Here is a 17,711-nt window from a genome sequence, read left to right on the forward strand (position 1 = left end):
GCCTGTGTGGGCTGCAGGTAGATAAACTGCAAACCAGGGTGGGGGATTTGAGGGGAGGGGGATGGACTTTTACTGTGGACCCCTTCTTGGAATACAGTCCTTAAATGCCGAGAACAAACTGCAAGAACTACAAAGGAAACCAGTCATATTAAAACAGAGTTATCAAAATACTAAAAATCGAATTCATCACACACACACACACACACACACACACACACCCCACACACCACACACTACCTTACTAACACATTAAATCACAAGATCTAATGACAATGGGTCTAATAACTACTGGAATTTTGAAATACTGATGGGCATAAAATACATTTCAAGAAATCTACAATGACTGCAGTGCAACATAAAAATATATGTGACAAAGTTACAGCCACTGCTAATAACAGAGTAGGCTTTGATTTTGTTTTGCCTCCTGCATAACTGAAGAAACTGCCATCAGTTAGAGGTCAGTAGCAATTCTATCCATAGCCCCCTGTCTGTCCATGGACCTGGGTTAGAATCCACAACTGATGGAAAGGAGAGCCTGCTTCCTTACACAAGTTTAAAAGTTTAAAGTTAAAAAGCAAATGAGCAGCTCAAGAAAAGCCCACTCACAATTGGTTTATGGACCAGGAAGTCATCCCTCCTTAGCATCCCTCACCAGGAACATCATGGATTTCCCTCCATTTCCTCAATCGACTCCAACAAGCTTCCGGCCCTCTTCCCATCCCTCCTCCGGGCGGGAACCAGAGGGGGTTTCGTAAAACACAAATCCAGCTGACCATTGCCCTGTTTAAAAGATACGTTGCAGCAGTCTTCCAACCGACCCCCAAGCCCTGAGCGTGACCCTGTTTCCAGCCTTGCTTCCTCCTGTGCCTCCTCACAGCCAACCCCAGGGCAGATGTGCAGTTCTTAGCGCCTCTCTGACACAGCCAAGACAATGACCTCTGTTCCCTCTTCTAGAAGCGAGGCCCCTCCCCCAAGCATTGCTGTCCGGCGTGGAACCCGAGAGCATCGTGACCACCAACTATATTTTCTGGGCAGGCCACCTCCTCTCCTGCTGCCTCTCCACCTCTGCACCCCAGTGCTGGAGAGTCAAGTTACCAGCCCTTCATTAATGTCGACTGAAGGAACAAATAAGCCAAGGAAATGACCCATAGTACTGGGCTGAGCAGGGTGGGAAGCCTTCCAAAATGTGACAGGGAAAGTAGGAGAAAGAGCCCTGGGCTTGGAATCTGTACATTTGCCCTGAGCACACCTTTGCCTCTCTGGGCCTCAGTTTCCCCATCTGCACATTGTGAGTGTTGAACAGAGGGTCTCTGAGGGTCTTTGAGGTTGTGGGCTGGAAGGGTCCACATTACTGAGATCTCTGTGAGCCACGCCAGCTGGGGCCTATGCACCAGCCTCCGCCCTCAGACTGTCAGCCTGGTCTGGGCCCTGGTCCCCTTCTCTCCCCACGGACCCCCCTCCTCAGCCAGTTCAGAGCACCCCTTCCAGTATCGTGGCCCCTCTAAGGCAGGCCGAGGTGAGTAGCCTCCCAGGGCCACATGGAAACTCCAAAGGAGGTGGTCCTGGGGAACTTTGATACAGTGGGGGGCACACTTTTTTTGTAAAGGGTCAGGTAGTAACTATCTTTATACTCTGCAGGCCATATACAGTCTCTGTTGCATATTCTTCTTTGATTTTACAGCCCTTAAAAAATGTAAAACCCATTTCACATTCACTGCACCAAAACAGACTACTAGCCAAATGTGGCCTATGGGCCACAGTTTGCCAACTTCAGTTGTAGATGCTCCAAGGCTGTAACCAGCAGCTGCAGGGAGCCACAGCGGCCAGCAGGCAAAGTGAGCTGGCTAAGTGACCCACAGGCATGTGTCCTGGGATTGGACAAATGTTGAGGCCAGAAGGACTTATAATTGGTCCTGGTGGTCTTGGGCCCGCTATTCACTAGCTGTGTGACATCTGGCCAGTCACTTAACTTCTCTGAGTCCCCATCTCCTCACCTGGTAATGGGGTTTAGTCTGTTTGGGCTGCTATAATAAAACATCACAGACCGGGTGGCTTATAAACAGCAGAAATTTACTTTTCACAGTTCTGGAGGCTGGAAGTCCAAGATCAGGGTGCCAGCAGGGTCAGGGGAGACCTGGTTGCAGACTTCTCATTGTATCTTCACATGGAAGAAGGGGTTAGGGAGCCCTGTGGGGTCTCTTTTATAAGGGCACTAATCCCATTCATGAGTGCTCCACCCTCATGTTAGAACAGGATTAGAATCACCTCCCAGATGCCCTAAGTCCTGACACCATCACATTGGGGGTTAGGATTCCAACATGTGAATTCTGAGGGGACATAAATATTCAGACCATGGCATGGGGACAACACCTAGATTTGGTTAATGAAAAAACCTCCTACCCAGCACCTGGAACACATTCCATACTTGGAAGCAGTTCTTTTTTTACCCCAAATTCCTCTGGGGTCAGGTGGAGGGCTCTCCTTCTTTAGAAACCTGCATCCAGACGGCGGCTCTCACACCATCCCAAAGGTGGGTGCGGGGTAGGAATGGGGTTTACTAGCCATAGACCAATGCATCTGTGCATCTTAACAGCTGCTGGGTGCTCAGGATTCAGAGACGAACCAGGTAAGGCTCTGGCCCATGGGGCTCCGTGTCCAGCGAGGGGGGCAAAGTGAGCTTTGAGGGAGGGGAGCACCAGCTGAGTGGGAGGCGCTGCAAGGATACTGGGGAGGCTCTAGACACACTGGGGGATGGGGAGGCTGGAGCTTGAGGATGGGGGGAGGCAATGAAGGAAGCAAGGGTCAGATCAGAGCCCCAGAGCCATGTCCAGGAGGCTGGGCTGGTCCCTGGGGGCAATCGGGAGCCACCATGGGTTCAGGTGGGAGTGACAACACTGATTCTGAGGTTCAGGCGAGTCACCCTGGCTGGGGTGGGTGCAGAAGGGACGCCCTTGCCAAGGGGGTGGGTGGAAGCAGGGTTGGGGGAGGGGGTCAGTGCAGACACGGGCAGCTGCACAAGGCCAGGGACCAGGCGGGAAGGCTGCAGGAGCGAGCATGGCAGGCATGCCTCTCTGGGAGGGAGGGGGGGAATTCTCATCATCCATGAGTTTGTCCTTCTTGGATTGGTTGAGGGGACACAAGATTTTTAAAAAAATGGAACTATGCATTTTCCAAACATTTTGGCAAAAAAAAAAAACGTGCTCAGGCATTTTTTAAAAAGCTGTTTCCATTTCCAAGTCCCTTCTTGGGTAGCAGCCCTGGGGTGCTGCTGCAGGCAGCAAGGGAGTGGGGCTCCAGGTGCGCCTCTGGGCTGTCCCTGAGGAACAAGAGACAGGATGCAGGCCCTTTCTGGTTCAGGCCGGCGCTGGTCTGCTGGAGGAGATGGTTAGAAAGGAAGCAGCCTTGGTTTTCAGCGTCCCGTGTGGTTATCACAAATGACAGCCAGAAGAGAAATGATCTTTTTTCCTTGATGACAGACAAGCCAGGGCAGGGCAGATGAGGGAGCAGAGAAGCGGACTCAAGAAAGAGCATGTGTTCAGATGGACCCCGGGTGAAAAGGCACCAGCCTGAGACCGATGCGTTCACAGCAGGTGACAGGGGACACAGCTCTCCCAGAAATGGACTGTGGGGCTGTACTTCAGGGGAGCCAAGAAGGTTCCAGAAACAGCTCCAGGCCTGAGCCATCGAGTCAAAAGGGGAGAGCTTACTATTTACAATAGCCAGGACCTGGAAGCAACCTAAGTGTCCATCATCGGATGAATGGATAAAGAAGATGTGGCACATATATACAATGGAATATTACTCAGCCATAAAAAGAAATGAAATGGAGGTATTTGTAATGAGGTGGATGGAGTTAGAGTCTGTCATACAGAGTGAAGTAAGTCAGAAAGAGAAAAACAAATACAGTATGCTAACACATATATATGGAATCTAAGGGGAAAAAAAAAAAAGGCCATGAAGAACCTAGTGGCAAGATGGGAATAAAGACACAGACCTACTAGAGAATGGACTTGAGGATATGGGGAGGGGGAAGGGTGAGATGTGACAGGGTGAGAGAGTGTCATGGACATATATACACTACCAGATGTACAATAGATAGCTAGTGGGAAGCAGCCGCATAGCACAGGGAGATCAGCTTGGTGCTTTGTGACCACCTAGAGGGGTGGGATGGGGAGGGTGGGAGGGAGGGAGATGCAAGAGGGAAGAGATATGGGAACATATGTATATGTATAACTGATTCACTTTGTTATAAAGCAGAAAGTAACACACCATTGTAAAGCAATTATACTTCAATAAAGATGTTTTTAAAAAAAAAAAAAAAGGGGGGAGAGCTTAGTTAGAGTCACAAGGAAGCCTCAGGGTGAATGAGCAGGCAGAAGGGCCATAAAGCAGTGTGCGGTTGGATGGAGGGGGTTGGAAAACGTGATGTAGACTTGGAAAAAAACAAAAAGCCAACCAGGGAAGAGAAAAGGGTGCTGACATTTCCACCATGATGAAAGGCCTACGTCCGTGCTAAGCACTTGTCTACAAGTCATCCATTTGGTCCTTGAGGGTAGGTCACACAGGAGCGAGCAGAGGTAGGGCAGCAGGGCATCCTCTCAGGCGGAGAGCTTCGGCTGATTAGCAGAGGGACCTCAGAAGAACTTCCTCCCCCCCCCACCGACCAGCACCTTCCTCTTAGAATACTGGGGGCTCATCGGGCACCTGCTCAGAACCAGCGCTCAGTGGGCAGGGCTGCCGTCGCCTTCCGCAATCGCAGACGAGAACACTGAGGCTGGAGTGTCCAGGGCACAGGGCCATCAGGGCAGCACTGAGATTTGAACTTTGTCCTGTCAGATTCCAAAGCCCAAAGACCGTGACTCTGATTGGACAGGGTTCAACCAGGCAGAGTGAATCCACTCTGAGTCCAGCTGTGAACCAGAGGGACCCGGCTCCCTGGGGGTGAAGGAGCTGAGAAGCTGCCAGGAGACAAAAGGGAACCCAGAGATTGGCTACTTCCACACCTCGGCTGGAGGGGGCAAAGCAGGAGGTGGTGTTACCAGACCCGGGCTGGGAGCCTCTGAGGAGCGGGAACTGGAGCCCCAAGGGAGGCATCACCCCAGCCAGGGCGGAAAGGCTGCTGTGGGCAAAATTCCTGGGCCAGCACAGGGGAACCTGAGTGATGCAGCCCGCAGGTGTCAACCCTCCTGTGACCCAGGAGACCACAAGGAAGGTCTCCCAGCCCAGGCCTGCGAAGGCTGCCCATCTGTAGATGGAGAAGGACACCAGCTCCCTTTGCCCTGATTCCGGGCTGCCTGAGCAATGGGCCAAGCTGCAACTTGGTCTGGGAGGGACCAGACTTGCAGGACAAAGGACAAGTTACTGGCGCTGACACTGACCATTTGCCGGGTTGACCTTGAGGGGCAGTCCACGGGAAACAAATCAGGGCTCAGAACCCTGTGTCCTGGGGGCAGTGGGATTAGAGCCCTCCGTCCTCTCCCTTCCCCTTCCTGGGCCTGGGAAGCTGAGGCTGCAGGATGGAGGCCCCTACTTGGCTCTGTGGTGCCAGTGGTGAGAGGCAGACACCCCATAAGGACCAGGTTGGGACAGCTCCCTGCTCCAGCCCCTCCAACACCATAAAGGCAACGTAAAACATTCTCTGGGAATGTGCAAACACTCTAATACCGCGTGCCATTCAATGATCTAGACACTCCAAGAATCCTGCTTAAGACCTAACCAAACCCCATTAGGGAATGCCCCTAAAACACGACACCAAACCCCTCCCAAGCAAAGAGAGGGGCAAAGTCAGGTTCAAAGAGTGACTATTACGTGGCTGACATTATTAGTACCATTTTATGAGGATGGAAACTGAGACTCAGTAAAGCAAATAACCTGCCAGAAAGTGGTGGATCCACGATGAACAATAATAATTCTAACAGCCCACGTGTATCTTGCATTCTGTACGTGCCTGACTCCGTGATAAAGGGCTTACAGCTATTAACTCATTTATCCTACAAAGACCAATGAGACACTTATCCTTATTTTATGGCTGAGAAAACTGAGGATCAATGATACTAAGAACACTGCCCAAAGTCAGACGGACGTTAAGTATCGGGGACAGGACTGGAACACAGGATGGCCTGAGTCCAGAGCCTTTGTTCTTAAACACCACGGTGCTACCCGGCTTCCAAGCCCCCGCCTGTACCCCCCAGAACCCACTGAGAGCCGTCCACGCCTCCTGTGGGTCGTCTTCTATGAGCATCTAAACTCCAGGAAGGTGACTGCAGGGTGTAAACCTGGGGCTCCGCTCAAGAATCTAGAATTGGATTTAATAAACTGAGGCCCCGGCGGCCGGGCCGCCTCAGCCCTACGGTGTTCAGCCACCCTGGCCCTCTGCCAACCCAGCTGCCCCCTGGCATTTTGCTCTAGAACTCAGAACCTTCAGGATCCAGACCCAAGTAAACCCCAGCTCCCACGGCAGGTCCTACAGACAAGTGTGCTTGCCCCTCCAACCTGGCCAGGGGCCCACACCACAGACTGACACAGCGCTCCGGCACGGGGCACACTCCCTTTCCCGCGACACGCTCGCCTTTCCTGTGACTCATTCCTGCTCTGCCACACACAGTTTCCACCCTTACTCATTCCCCCTGCTGTCCCATACACAGATGGGATTTCAGGAACCAAGCGGGCAGCTGGTTTTAATCCCAAAGCCTATTCCAAGTGGATCCTGGGAACTCTTTTTTGTTTACTTATTGCAGATAACGTTACGGAGAAGCCACAGCTCAGAGCATCGTTCAGAGCACCAGGATGGTCCTGGGCCACGCTCTCTTATCTGCCATTCACAGAAGGTGATGCTGAGAGCAAAGCGTGTAAGAGGCAGGGACCGGCACCCTCCGTAGCATCTCAATTGGTCATTGGACCAGGAACTCTCACACCATCTTATTTAATCTTACAACAGCCCCCCCAGGTTGCTGAATCTGGAGTTGGGAACAATTACTGGGCTTTATCCGGTCAGAGATAACCACAGGCTTGGAGGGATTAAGGGACTGAACCAAAGCCACACAAACTACAGGGCACCAAAACCCACCCTCTGTCCATGGGCTTGTAAATGTTCATACAAGAAACCCCGCTTAGTAACAGGGTTCTGGGGTCCACTTTACAACTCTAGCCACAAAGGGGACAGGCCAAGAGTCCCCACAAAGGGGACTGCTTTCAAGACAAGTGCTCTAAGAGGGATTCTCAATCAGCTTTGCCATCACTGACAAATGGTATTTGGTAGTGAAAGCCCACTGTGCTCTGGCCCACCTCCTTTCCCAGATAGCTGACTATAAAACAACATTTCCAATCACTCTGAAATTAACTAAAGCCAAGCTCTCCGTCAAAAGGCACAGTATGGAGGACGCTAGGATTTCTACCCGGGAAACGCTGGCCTTGCAAAGCACAGTCAAATATGGATGTCTGGGAGGGGGAGAGAATGCAAAGTGCAACTATAAGAGAATGGGGTACAGAAGGCCCGACCTCCCAGAGAGGACAGGGGCATCCCTTGGGCAAGGCAAGTGGCTCCAAGGTGCGGGGCCTCGTCTCCTCGGGCCAGGTGTGATTGGCTTAGGCTGCTGGGAGGGCAGCCACTTAGAGGGCGGGAAGTGGAGGGCTCCCTGAGGCGGTTCTGAGAAGCATCCTACCAGTAGCCCTGGCCACGTAGTCCCAGCCGGCCGCTGGCAGTGTGGCCAGGGGCGATCAGAGGCGGGGGAGGCAGAGACTGGCCGTCAGCTGCGGGTCAGAGAGCAGCAGTGGGCAAGGCATCAGACTAATCCAGGCCTGGGTGGGACACGAGTGCTGCGGACCGCAGGCGTGAGTCTGGGCAGACCAATCAACGCTGCCCAGCCTACCTCTGATTCGGAAACGGGAGCTTTAGGTCGGTTTTGGTTTTTCACACTGTGGGTCGTGGCCCAACCCCATGCCTTGGCAGTGAAAGCACCAGCCGCACTCCCAAGTACCCTGTAGATGAAATCTCCAAGGTCTTGTCCCACCAGAGAGGGTTCCATCTGCCGTGTGGCAAGGCCCATCCCTGGTCCTGCTCCAGCCTTCAAAGCCCCTCCCTGAAGAAGATCTGGACAAGGGGGTAGAGCTTCTGGGATGGGATGTTGGCCCCTTGTCCCTGCGCCTTCCCTCCCCTCCCTTCCCCAGTGACCCAAGGCAGCGTCTTCCGTGACAGCATGGCAGTGACAGATGTCCTCACACCTCCTCCCCAGGCCTCTCTCTTATTGGCCCTGGGAATCAGGGGCCCATGCCAGGCCCCCAGCGTCTCATACCTTCTCCTCAGGTAGGAATCTTCCCTGCAGAGGGGTGATTCCAACAGTCACCCCTGAACCCACCAGACCTGCCTTACCTTCCTGAACATCTCCCATGGAACCAGTGCCCCCTCCCTGGACTGTCTGAGCCCAAGGGAGCGGGTTCAACCACAATGACCACACACACCTCCTGTGGCCCTCAAACCTGAATAACACATGAACAGACGTAAATGTCCTATGACAGATGAATGGATAAAGAAGATGTGGTACATATATCTATATGTATATCTATATATGCAATGGAATACTGCTCAGCCATGAAAAAGAATGAAATAATGCCATTTGCAGCAACATGGATGGACCTAGAGATTATCATACTAAGTGATGTCAGACAGAAAAAGACAAATATCATATGATATCACTTATATGTGGAATATAAAATATAACACAAATGAACCTATCTATGAAACAAAAACAGACTTACAGACATAGAGAACAGACTTGTGGTTGCCAAGGAAGGGAGGGTGGCCAAGGGAGTTTGGGGTTAGCAGATGCAAACTATTATATATAGAACGGATAAACAACAAGGCCCTACTGTATAGCACAGGGAACTATATTCTATACCCTGAGATAAACCATAATGGAAAAGAATATTAAAAAATGTACATATATAACTGAATCACTCTGCTGTACAGCAGAGACTAACCCAACATTGTAAATCTACTATACTTCAATTAAAGAAAATACGGCTGTGAAAAGAAAAAAGAAAAGAAAATTATGGCTGCACAATAATATACTTTCAGAACCACTCCTATCAAGGACTTCAGAAATGAGCGCTTTCTACTAGATGAAAACGTCTTTGTATTCAAAAGCATTGCATCAAGATATAGGGTTTTTATTTTTTTGTCTTCATTAGATAAAAATTTCAAAACTTCTCATAGAACTCATGGTCTTGGGGCTCCCCTGGAGGTCCAATGGTTAAGACTCCGCACTTCCATTGCAAGGGGCACGGGTTCGATCCCTCATCCGGGAACTAGGATCCCACATGCCGCTCGGTGCAGCCAAAAAAAAAAAAAGAACTTATGGTCCCCGGAGAAATCCTCCTCATATCCCAATTTGAGAAACCCTGGCCTGGAGGATGAAGGGGACTCCTCAGGGACCCTCAAGGATGAGGCTCCCACCTAACCTACAGTCCTGACTCACCAGGGTGCCCCTGGTCCCTGCACGCCAGCTGTACCACACTGCTGAAATTTCTAGAAGCTTAGAGTCTGAGTGCTGCCTCCCCGGCTTAGTTCTGCCTGGTGAGCCTCCCCTACCCCAATACACACCTCCTTCTAGCAGACCCTTCCCTGTTCTTTCAAGATTCAGTTCACTCAGAGGGGAAACCTTTCCAGCTTCCTTCCCCCCACGGTAAAAGCTCCTCCCTTCCTTGCGTCCCCACGGGACCCTGTGCATGTTACCACTTACTATCTGTTTACTAAACACTCTGAATTTTCCCATGTTCTCCATCCAACAACCCCAGGAGGAAGGTACTACTATCAGTTCCATCCCACAGTGAGAAAACTGGAGTTTAGGGAGGAAAGATGAGCAGCCACGAATCCAAGACGGAACCCAGAAGTTTGACTTCACGGTTCATGCTTTGCTGTGCATATCTGTTGACACAAACAAGTTCTCTGAAGGAGGGCAGGGTCAGATTCATCTTACTGATTAACTGGAGATGGGGTGGCCTTTGTTTTTAACAGGTTTATTTGGGGGTAAAATTGATAAACAATAAACACATTTAAACTGTAGAGTTTGACAAGTTTTAACATATATACCTACAAAACCATCACCCCAATCAAGATAATGAACACACCCATTACCCCAAAAGTTTCCTGATTCCATTTCTAATCCTTCCCTCCTGCCCACACCCTGACCCAGTCAACCACTGATGTGCTTACTGTCTCTAGAGGTTAGTTTGCATTTTCTGGAGATTTTTACATAAATGGAATTTTATATATATATATATGGGGGGGCGGGTGGTGTGGTCCTGGCTTCTTTCACTCAGCATAATTAGTTTGAGATTCATCCATGTTGTTGCCTGTATCAATGGTCCATTCCTTTCCATTGCTGAGTAATATTCCATAGCACGCAGAGACCCGCTGATGGACAGTTTTTGGCTATTACAAATAAAGCTGCTCTGAACACTTGTGTATGGACATACACTTTCATTTCTCTTGCAAAAATACCTAGGAGTGGGACTTCCCTGCTGGTGCAGTGGTTAAGAATCTGCCTGCCAGTTCAGGGGACACGGGTTCGATCCCTGGTCCGGGAAGATCCCACATGCCGTGGAGCAACTAAGCCCGTGAGCCACAACTACTGAAGCCTGCACGCCTAGAGCCCGTGCTCCGCAACAAGAGAAGCCACTGCAATGAGAAGCCCGCGCACCGCAACGAAGAGTAGCCCCCGCTCGCCGCAACTAGAGAAAGCCCGCGCGCAGCAACGGAGACCCAGCGCAGCCAAAAAAAACAGAAAATAAAAAAAATAAAAATACCTAGGAGTGGAGTGCCTGGATCAGATGGTAGGTGTATGTTTACATTTTTAAGAAACTGCCACACTATCTTCCAAAGCAGCCACACCACTTTTCATTCCCACCAGCAGTGGATGAGAGTTCCCGTTCCCACACGGCCCTCTATGGTCAGTCTTTTTAATCTTAGCCCTTTTAACCAGTGGGTAATGAAATTTCATTGTGGTTTTAATTTGCAGCCCCTAACGGCGAACCATCTGATTGCCTTTTGCGTTTGTACTTTAGGACAAGTTACTAAGCTCCAGACTGCCTTAGTCTCCAGGTGCGCTTTCCCAGGCACCTCTTCCTTTAAGGCTACCGTGCTCAGTGCGGGCCCGGTAGGCTGGAGGCTAAGGGAGTGAGGAGCTGAGTGATGCGGAGACACTCAGCCAACAGGAACCTGCTCCAGTTTCGAGGGCGCTGCCAGCTGACTCCTTGAACCAACAGCCAAGAGTGTGTAAAAACAGATAAACAAGTGGAGTCCCTCACGTGTGCGTGGGGCTCTCGGAGCTCCCAAACAGCGGTGCCATGGGGCCCTTATCCACGCTCCTGCGGGTCCCTGGTTCAGTAGGGACCTGGATGTCTGCTCAACAACTCGTGTGGCTGCCATGGGGTCTCCCAGCATCCAGGATGGAAATCAACAACTTCCGAGTCAGTAGTCCAGCACCACTGAACTCAGCCTGCAGTTCTCATTTGAATGTGAACTGCCCATCTTGATCACTGCTATCTTGATCAAGGTACCTGAGACAGATACTGACACATAGTAGGTGCTCACAAATGTTCATGGGCGGATAGATAAATCTGGAAAATATAAAGAATAATATTTACCCCCATTGGCATTTAGTAAGTACTTGATAATTGTTAGTTCTGGTCTTTTTTTAAAATGTAATTAATTGATTTATTTATTTATTTTTGGCCATGCCCCGTGGCTTGCGGGATCTTAGTTCCCTGACCAGGGATTGAACCCAGGTCCCGGCAATGAAAGCGCCGAGTCCTAACCACTGGACCAACAGGGAACTCCCTGGTCTTTTTTGTTAAAAGGAATACGTGTGGAGCCAGAAGGAGCATCTTACCAGCCTTATCTGGTCCTCAATATACACAAGCTGAAGGTTCAGGGAAACTTGGGAAGGGCAGGGATGGGGGAAGGGTGGACATCAGCACAGACTCTGTTAACCCCCAAATCAGAGTCTTCCTTCAGGCCATGGGTTAGGGGCAAAGCAGGCCCCAAAATGGAATTAGGGAGCATGGGGTCCAGCACAGGCTCTGCCACTAACCAGCTCCAAACACCAGCCTCTTTGGTCAAATGAGAGCAAGAATTTCTGCCTGACTTGCCTCCTCTCTGAGATGGGGGAGCTTTAAATGGGAAGATTGTTTTGAAGGGAAGGGGCACAACCGATTCACCTCCGGGCTTTTTTTTTTTTAACAGAACAGCTGTTAGGAAGGGATGTATACACTGCCGAGAAGCTCTGCTTTATTCAAAGGCACAGAACTGTAATGATCCTCAGGCAACCTATAGGCTAATTGTACCATGTTACCATGTCACACCGTGTAATAGCTATGAGCTATAATAACCAACTGTGTAGCGGGCCTAGCATACTGGGGTCAGTGCTACACTGTTCCAAGCTACAATTCCAACCTGTAATAACCAGAGAACTTAATAAGAGCTGGCTCCTTGTGCCAGGCCATGTTCCTAAAGCACTTTATAGCGCTTTAGAAACAAATAGGCTACCGGGTAGGTGCTAATATAAAACCCCATATTAGAAGATAAGGAAGCAAAGCACAGACATGTTAAATAACTTTCCCCAAAGCATGCAAAGCAGGGATTGAAACTCGGGCAGCTTGGCTCCAGAGCCTTTTCCTTAACCACAGCACCTTGCCTGGAGACAAGAGGTGAGTAGTCGCCTGGTCAGCGCATTAGGGCTGGTTAAATGCGAGTTAAGAAGGAGCTGCTGCTGGACGGCACATGGAAGAGCTGTGAAATATACTACACAGCTCACCCGACCGTTCTTCAGATACTGCCCAGAGAGAGCATTCACATTTGGGCCAGGCCTGTGGCCCTACCAGCAAAGCCGAGTTTTGCCATCTGCCCCCCTCTCCCTGCACCTGCAGCCCTTGGGACACAGTGCCAACCAGAATACGCCAATCGGCTCCACGATTGTTGCTGATGTGTCTGTCTTCCCATTAGACTGTTGTTCTCAAGGGCAGAGGCTGTGTCTCATCTGCTCTGTATACCCAGGCCTGGAGCACAGCCAGCATGGAGGAGGATATGGCGGTGCTGCTTACTAAGTGAGCACAGCACTAACATTCTTGGAAAAGCAGGGCTGGCTCCCCTGGGGCCAGGCCAGGGTAGGGAGTTCCTGAAACTGCCCACAGGTTTCAGGTTGGCTCCAGATCTCAGGCTGCAGGGCTAGGCCTCATGCGACACCTCCAGGAGCCAGTGAAAAGTACTGCGGAAACCTCCCTACATTTCCGCATGTAACAATTGGACCAGGACTTCCCCAGCGGTCCAGTGGTTAAGACTCCGTGCTTCCACTGCAGGGGGCTCGGGTTTGATCCCTGGTCGGGGAACTAAGATCCCACATGCCGTGCAACTCGGACAAAAACAAACAAACAAACTAACAACAACAACAAAAACAATTGGACCGCTTCTCGGGAATCCTCTTATCTAGCTGTGCCATTTTACAGATGGGGAGACTGAGGCTTAGAGAAGGCGAGAGACCCACCCAAGATCTTGCAGCAGCTCAGTGGCAGAGCTATGGCCAGGACTCATCTTGGTATAAAAACATCTCTGCCTCTGAAGGAAAGCATTACATTTCTTCAAAATAACCCACAGATAAGAAACAATCAACTCTCATATTTATAGACAACTAATTTTCAACAAGCATGCCAAGACAATTTAATAGGAAAAGAATAGCCTTTTTAACAAATGGTGCTGGGACAACTGGATATCCACATGCAAAATAATGAACTTGGACCACTACCTCACACTATATACAAAAATTAACTCAAAATAGATCAAAGGCCAAATTGTAAGAGCCAAAACTATAAAACTCATAGAAGAAAACATAGGCGTAAATGTTCCTGACCTTGGATTAGGCACTGATTTCTTAGATGTGACACCAAAAGCACAAGCAACAAAAGAAAAAAAAAAAAGATAAACTGGACTTTATCAAAATTAAAAACTTTTGTGTTTCAAAGGACACCATCGAGAAAGTGAAACAACAAGCCACAGAATGGAAGAAAATTTTGTAAATCATTTACCCACTAAGGGACTTATATCTAGAAAGACAAAAACCCAATTATAAAATTGGCAAAAGATCTGAATAGACATTTCTTCAAAGACGACGTACATACGAATAGCCAATAAGCACATGAAAAGATGCTCAACGTCATTAGCCATCAGGGAAATGCACATTAAAACCAAAAGGAGATGCCACTTCACATCCATAAGGATGGCTATAATCAAAACAACAGACAATAACAAAGTATCGGTGAAGATGTGGAGAAACTGGAACGCTCTTATGCTGCTGGTGAGAATATAAAAAGTATAGGCACTTTGAAAAGCAGCCTGGCAGCTCCTCAAATGATTACACACAGAGTTACCACATGATCCAGCGATTCCAATCCTAGGTATATTCCAAGAGACATGAAAACATATGTCCACACAAAAACTTATACACAAATGTTCACGAGGGCCGAAAAAGTGGAAACAACCCAAATGTCTGTCAACTTATGAACGGATAAATAAAATAGGTTACATCCATACCATGGAATATTACTCAGTAATAAAAAGGAATGAAGTAGTGATGCGGTTACAACATGTAAGAACCTTGAAAACATGATGCTAAATGAAAGAAGCCAATCACAAAGGGCCACATATTGTATGGCTCCACTTATACGAAATGTGTAGAACAGGCAGGTCTATAGAGACAGAAGGGAAATGGGTGGGTGCCTAGGGCTGGGGTGGGTGCATGGGTGGACCCGGGATTGTGCAGGTTTGGGGTGGGGTAGTAAAAATGCTCTAAAAATGACTGGGGTGATGTTTTTACAAATCTGTGAATATACTAAAAGGCATGGAATGCACTTTAAATGCACCCAGTTAAATTGTATACTGTGAATTATATCTCAATAAAACTTTTTTTGTAAAAGAAACAATCAAAATCTCCAAACTAAGAGGGCCATTCAAACAGACCTAATTTAAGCACCCATTCCTGTGACCCACCCCCGTGAGAAGTTACTCAATTCAATTCGACAGCATTTGCTGAGTTAACAATAAAAATATTTTTTATACTTGAGAGGCAGGTCTTTATTTTTTTTTTTAGACAAAATAATTTAAATGTTCTTAAATATTAAGAAGAACATAAAATATCCAAAAATTATGACAATATTTCTGTTTTACATTACGGACAATTACAGAGAGAGAGAGCAGAGACATAGATTTATGTTAACATTAAGAGTGACAAAAAGAATTCAAGACAAAAATGACAGGGGAGAGCCAGTGAGAGGCAGGTCTTAATACTCATTCCCATTTTACAGATGAGGTCTCTGAGATGGAGCAGTTTCGTGCTCTGCCCAAGGTCCCAGAGCTACTAGTTAGGAGATAAGGAGTCAAATCCAAGACCAGTCGGCTTTAACATCCAGATGTACACAGCGCTGAGCCAGGCGCAGGCTGCGGGTTGTAAACACGGTCTGCGTGACCGCAGACTCTGAGGCTCGTACATGCTCAAATGGAGCGGCACACGAGAAACTCTCGGAGCCTAGAGAGTGGAGCAGTGATGCTGATTAGGGGATCCAGGGAGGGGTTCACAGACGAGGGGACACACTGACTGAGATGGAAGGATGAGCAGGGTCTGGATAAGATGACAAGTGGGAAAGGGCATAACGAGCTGCTGGACCAGCATAAGCAAAAGCTGGGAAAGTGCAACGCCAAGTTCAGGCTGCAGAGTGGGTTTGGGAATTGTTAAAGGATGCTGTGACGGAGAGGCAGGCAGGGGAGTCAGAGGGGTGCACTGACTTCCCTCTGTGGGCACCAGGGAACCAGCGAGGGTATGTGAGCAAGGGAGTGGCGTGCTCTGATCAGTGACAGACCCACAGGCAAGGAGGGCAGCGCCTGACCAATTGTCTGGAAACAATGTTGCACTGAAAAGGGTCCAGGCAACCTGGAACCTTCAATCACCTGCTAGGAAATGCTTTGTAAAGTGCCGTTTAACCCCAAGGCATTCTTTTTATTGGAAACCTGCTCTTCCACAAAGAAACCAGAGTTCAAGTCCAAGGATCTTTTCTCAACTGCTGACTGAACGTGCAAATATCTGATAAGCTGTGGGGAGCAGCCGTCATTCCTCCCCACGGTGTCTGCCCTTGAAGCTCGTCCCCGTGGGCCCCCTCCCAGCAAAGCCCCCAGCCTCGAACCCCAGTCTCGCACCCCAGCCAACACTGTTTGCTGGGTAACGAGTGTTCTGCCTGCTCCTACCCTGTCCCCACCCCAGGTCATCTGTGACCTTATGATTGCCCTGGGTGAGTGTCAAGGTCATCATGAGTCTTAACTTTTGTATGCCAAAGGAGGCCCCTGGGGGTTGGGGAAAACGTCACCCAAAGTTCCCATGTATGAGGTTACCTGCTGGGTGCCAGGTGCTGGGCAGGTGCAGTGCATCCATTACCACCAACCACCAAGGCAGGGGCGACCGCGTCACCTTACAGATGGGGGAACTGAGCCTCAGAGGGGCCAGCTCTCCTGCCCAGGTCAGACAGCTACTGAGGCGCCGAGTCAGGAGCAGGCCCAGGTCTGTTGGGCTCCAGCGCCCATGCCACGCTGCACGACGGCCAGCAAAAGGAGGAAGTGAGTCAGGAAGGCAGAAGAAGGGGGTTCCTTTCTGAGTCAGAACGGGATGTCCCATCCCACACCCGACTGATGCAGAGGCCGGGGGCGGGGGGGAGATGAACCCCTGCAGGTCAGACTGACGAGGTGCCCAGGCCAAGTCCTCTGCACGGAGCGTGCCTGAGATGGGGGACTAGCTGAGAGGCATGTTTGGGGGGGACTGCGATGGGCCCAGTGACGCCAGGCCTCTGAGTGTACGGCTCGAAATGAATCAGGCCAGATGGGGCACCAACCAGGCTGTGGAGGCCCGACCTGGGTTTCCAGGAACTGACGGTCGAGAAGAATCCAGCTCACCCTCGCTTCTCCCCCTCTGTGCCTCTCACTCCATCCAGCCGCCAGGCCAGGTGATGATGAAGGGCGTGCCCTCTAAGGACCCGTGTGAACAGGCAGAGAGAGGGGCCCATCTCATCTTCTAAGCCAGAGCCACACCAGGCAAAACTTCCCTCTGTTCCAGAGCTTGGGAGACGCTTCATTCATTTAATGACAGATCTTGTTGCAACGCCTGCTCTGTCCCAGATGCTGTGATTGGTGCTGAAGATCAGAGAGGTGAACAGGACCGACCAGACCCTGCGCCCTTGGGTCCCCTGACAGCTCAGGCTCCCTTCCTTCTGCTGGAAGGTGGGCACAGTGTTCAGAGTCTTCTCAACACCCTCCCACCCCCCCAGTCTCTACAATACGGCATTTCTTGACCTGAGACCTTCTGGTATCCACTAGCTCACCTCACAAGTGTCCCGTGGGTAGCACTCACTAAATTCACTTTTCAAAATGTCTCTGTAAGGGCTTTCCTGGTGGCGCAGTGATTAAGAATCCGCCTGCCAATGCAAGGGACACTGGTTCGAGCCCTGGTCCGGGAAGATCCCACATGCCACGGAGCAACTAAGCCCGTGCGCCACAACTACTGAGCCTGCGCTCTAGAACCCACGAGCCACAACTACTGAGCTCGCGTGCCACAACTACTGAAGCCTGCGCGCCTAGAGCCCGTGCTCCACAACAAGAGAAGCCACGACAATCCGCACTGCAA

General features: G+C 50.0%; 1 protein-coding gene across 7 annotated transcripts in view; it reads right to left on the reverse strand.

Moving 5' to 3' along the window:
- SYNE3 (spectrin repeat containing nuclear envelope family member 3) overlaps nucleotides 1-17,711 on the reverse strand; it is a 105,060-nt gene that overhangs the window by 69,824 nt on the left and 17,525 nt on the right. For 6 of the 7 annotated variants that reach the window (XR_009699448.1, XM_061181216.1, XM_061181215.1 and 3 more), the window contains exon 1: nucleotides 16,430-16,495. The exons of the other annotated variant lie outside the window; for it this stretch is intronic. Coding sequence is in view for 5 of the 6 variants with exons in the window: in XM_061181216.1 (XP_061037199.1) it covers nucleotides 16,430-16,469 (40 nt within the window). In the remaining variant the exon portion in view is untranslated. Of the gene's footprint in view, nucleotides 1-16,429; nucleotides 16,496-17,711 lie in introns of those variants that run through there. 7 annotated transcript variants of the gene reach the window in all.

This window comes from Eubalaena glacialis, chromosome 2 (assembly GCF_028564815.1).
Source record: "Eubalaena glacialis isolate mEubGla1 chromosome 2, mEubGla1.1.hap2.+ XY, whole genome shotgun sequence".
Taxonomy (NCBI): domain Eukaryota; kingdom Metazoa; phylum Chordata; class Mammalia; order Artiodactyla; family Balaenidae; genus Eubalaena; species Eubalaena glacialis.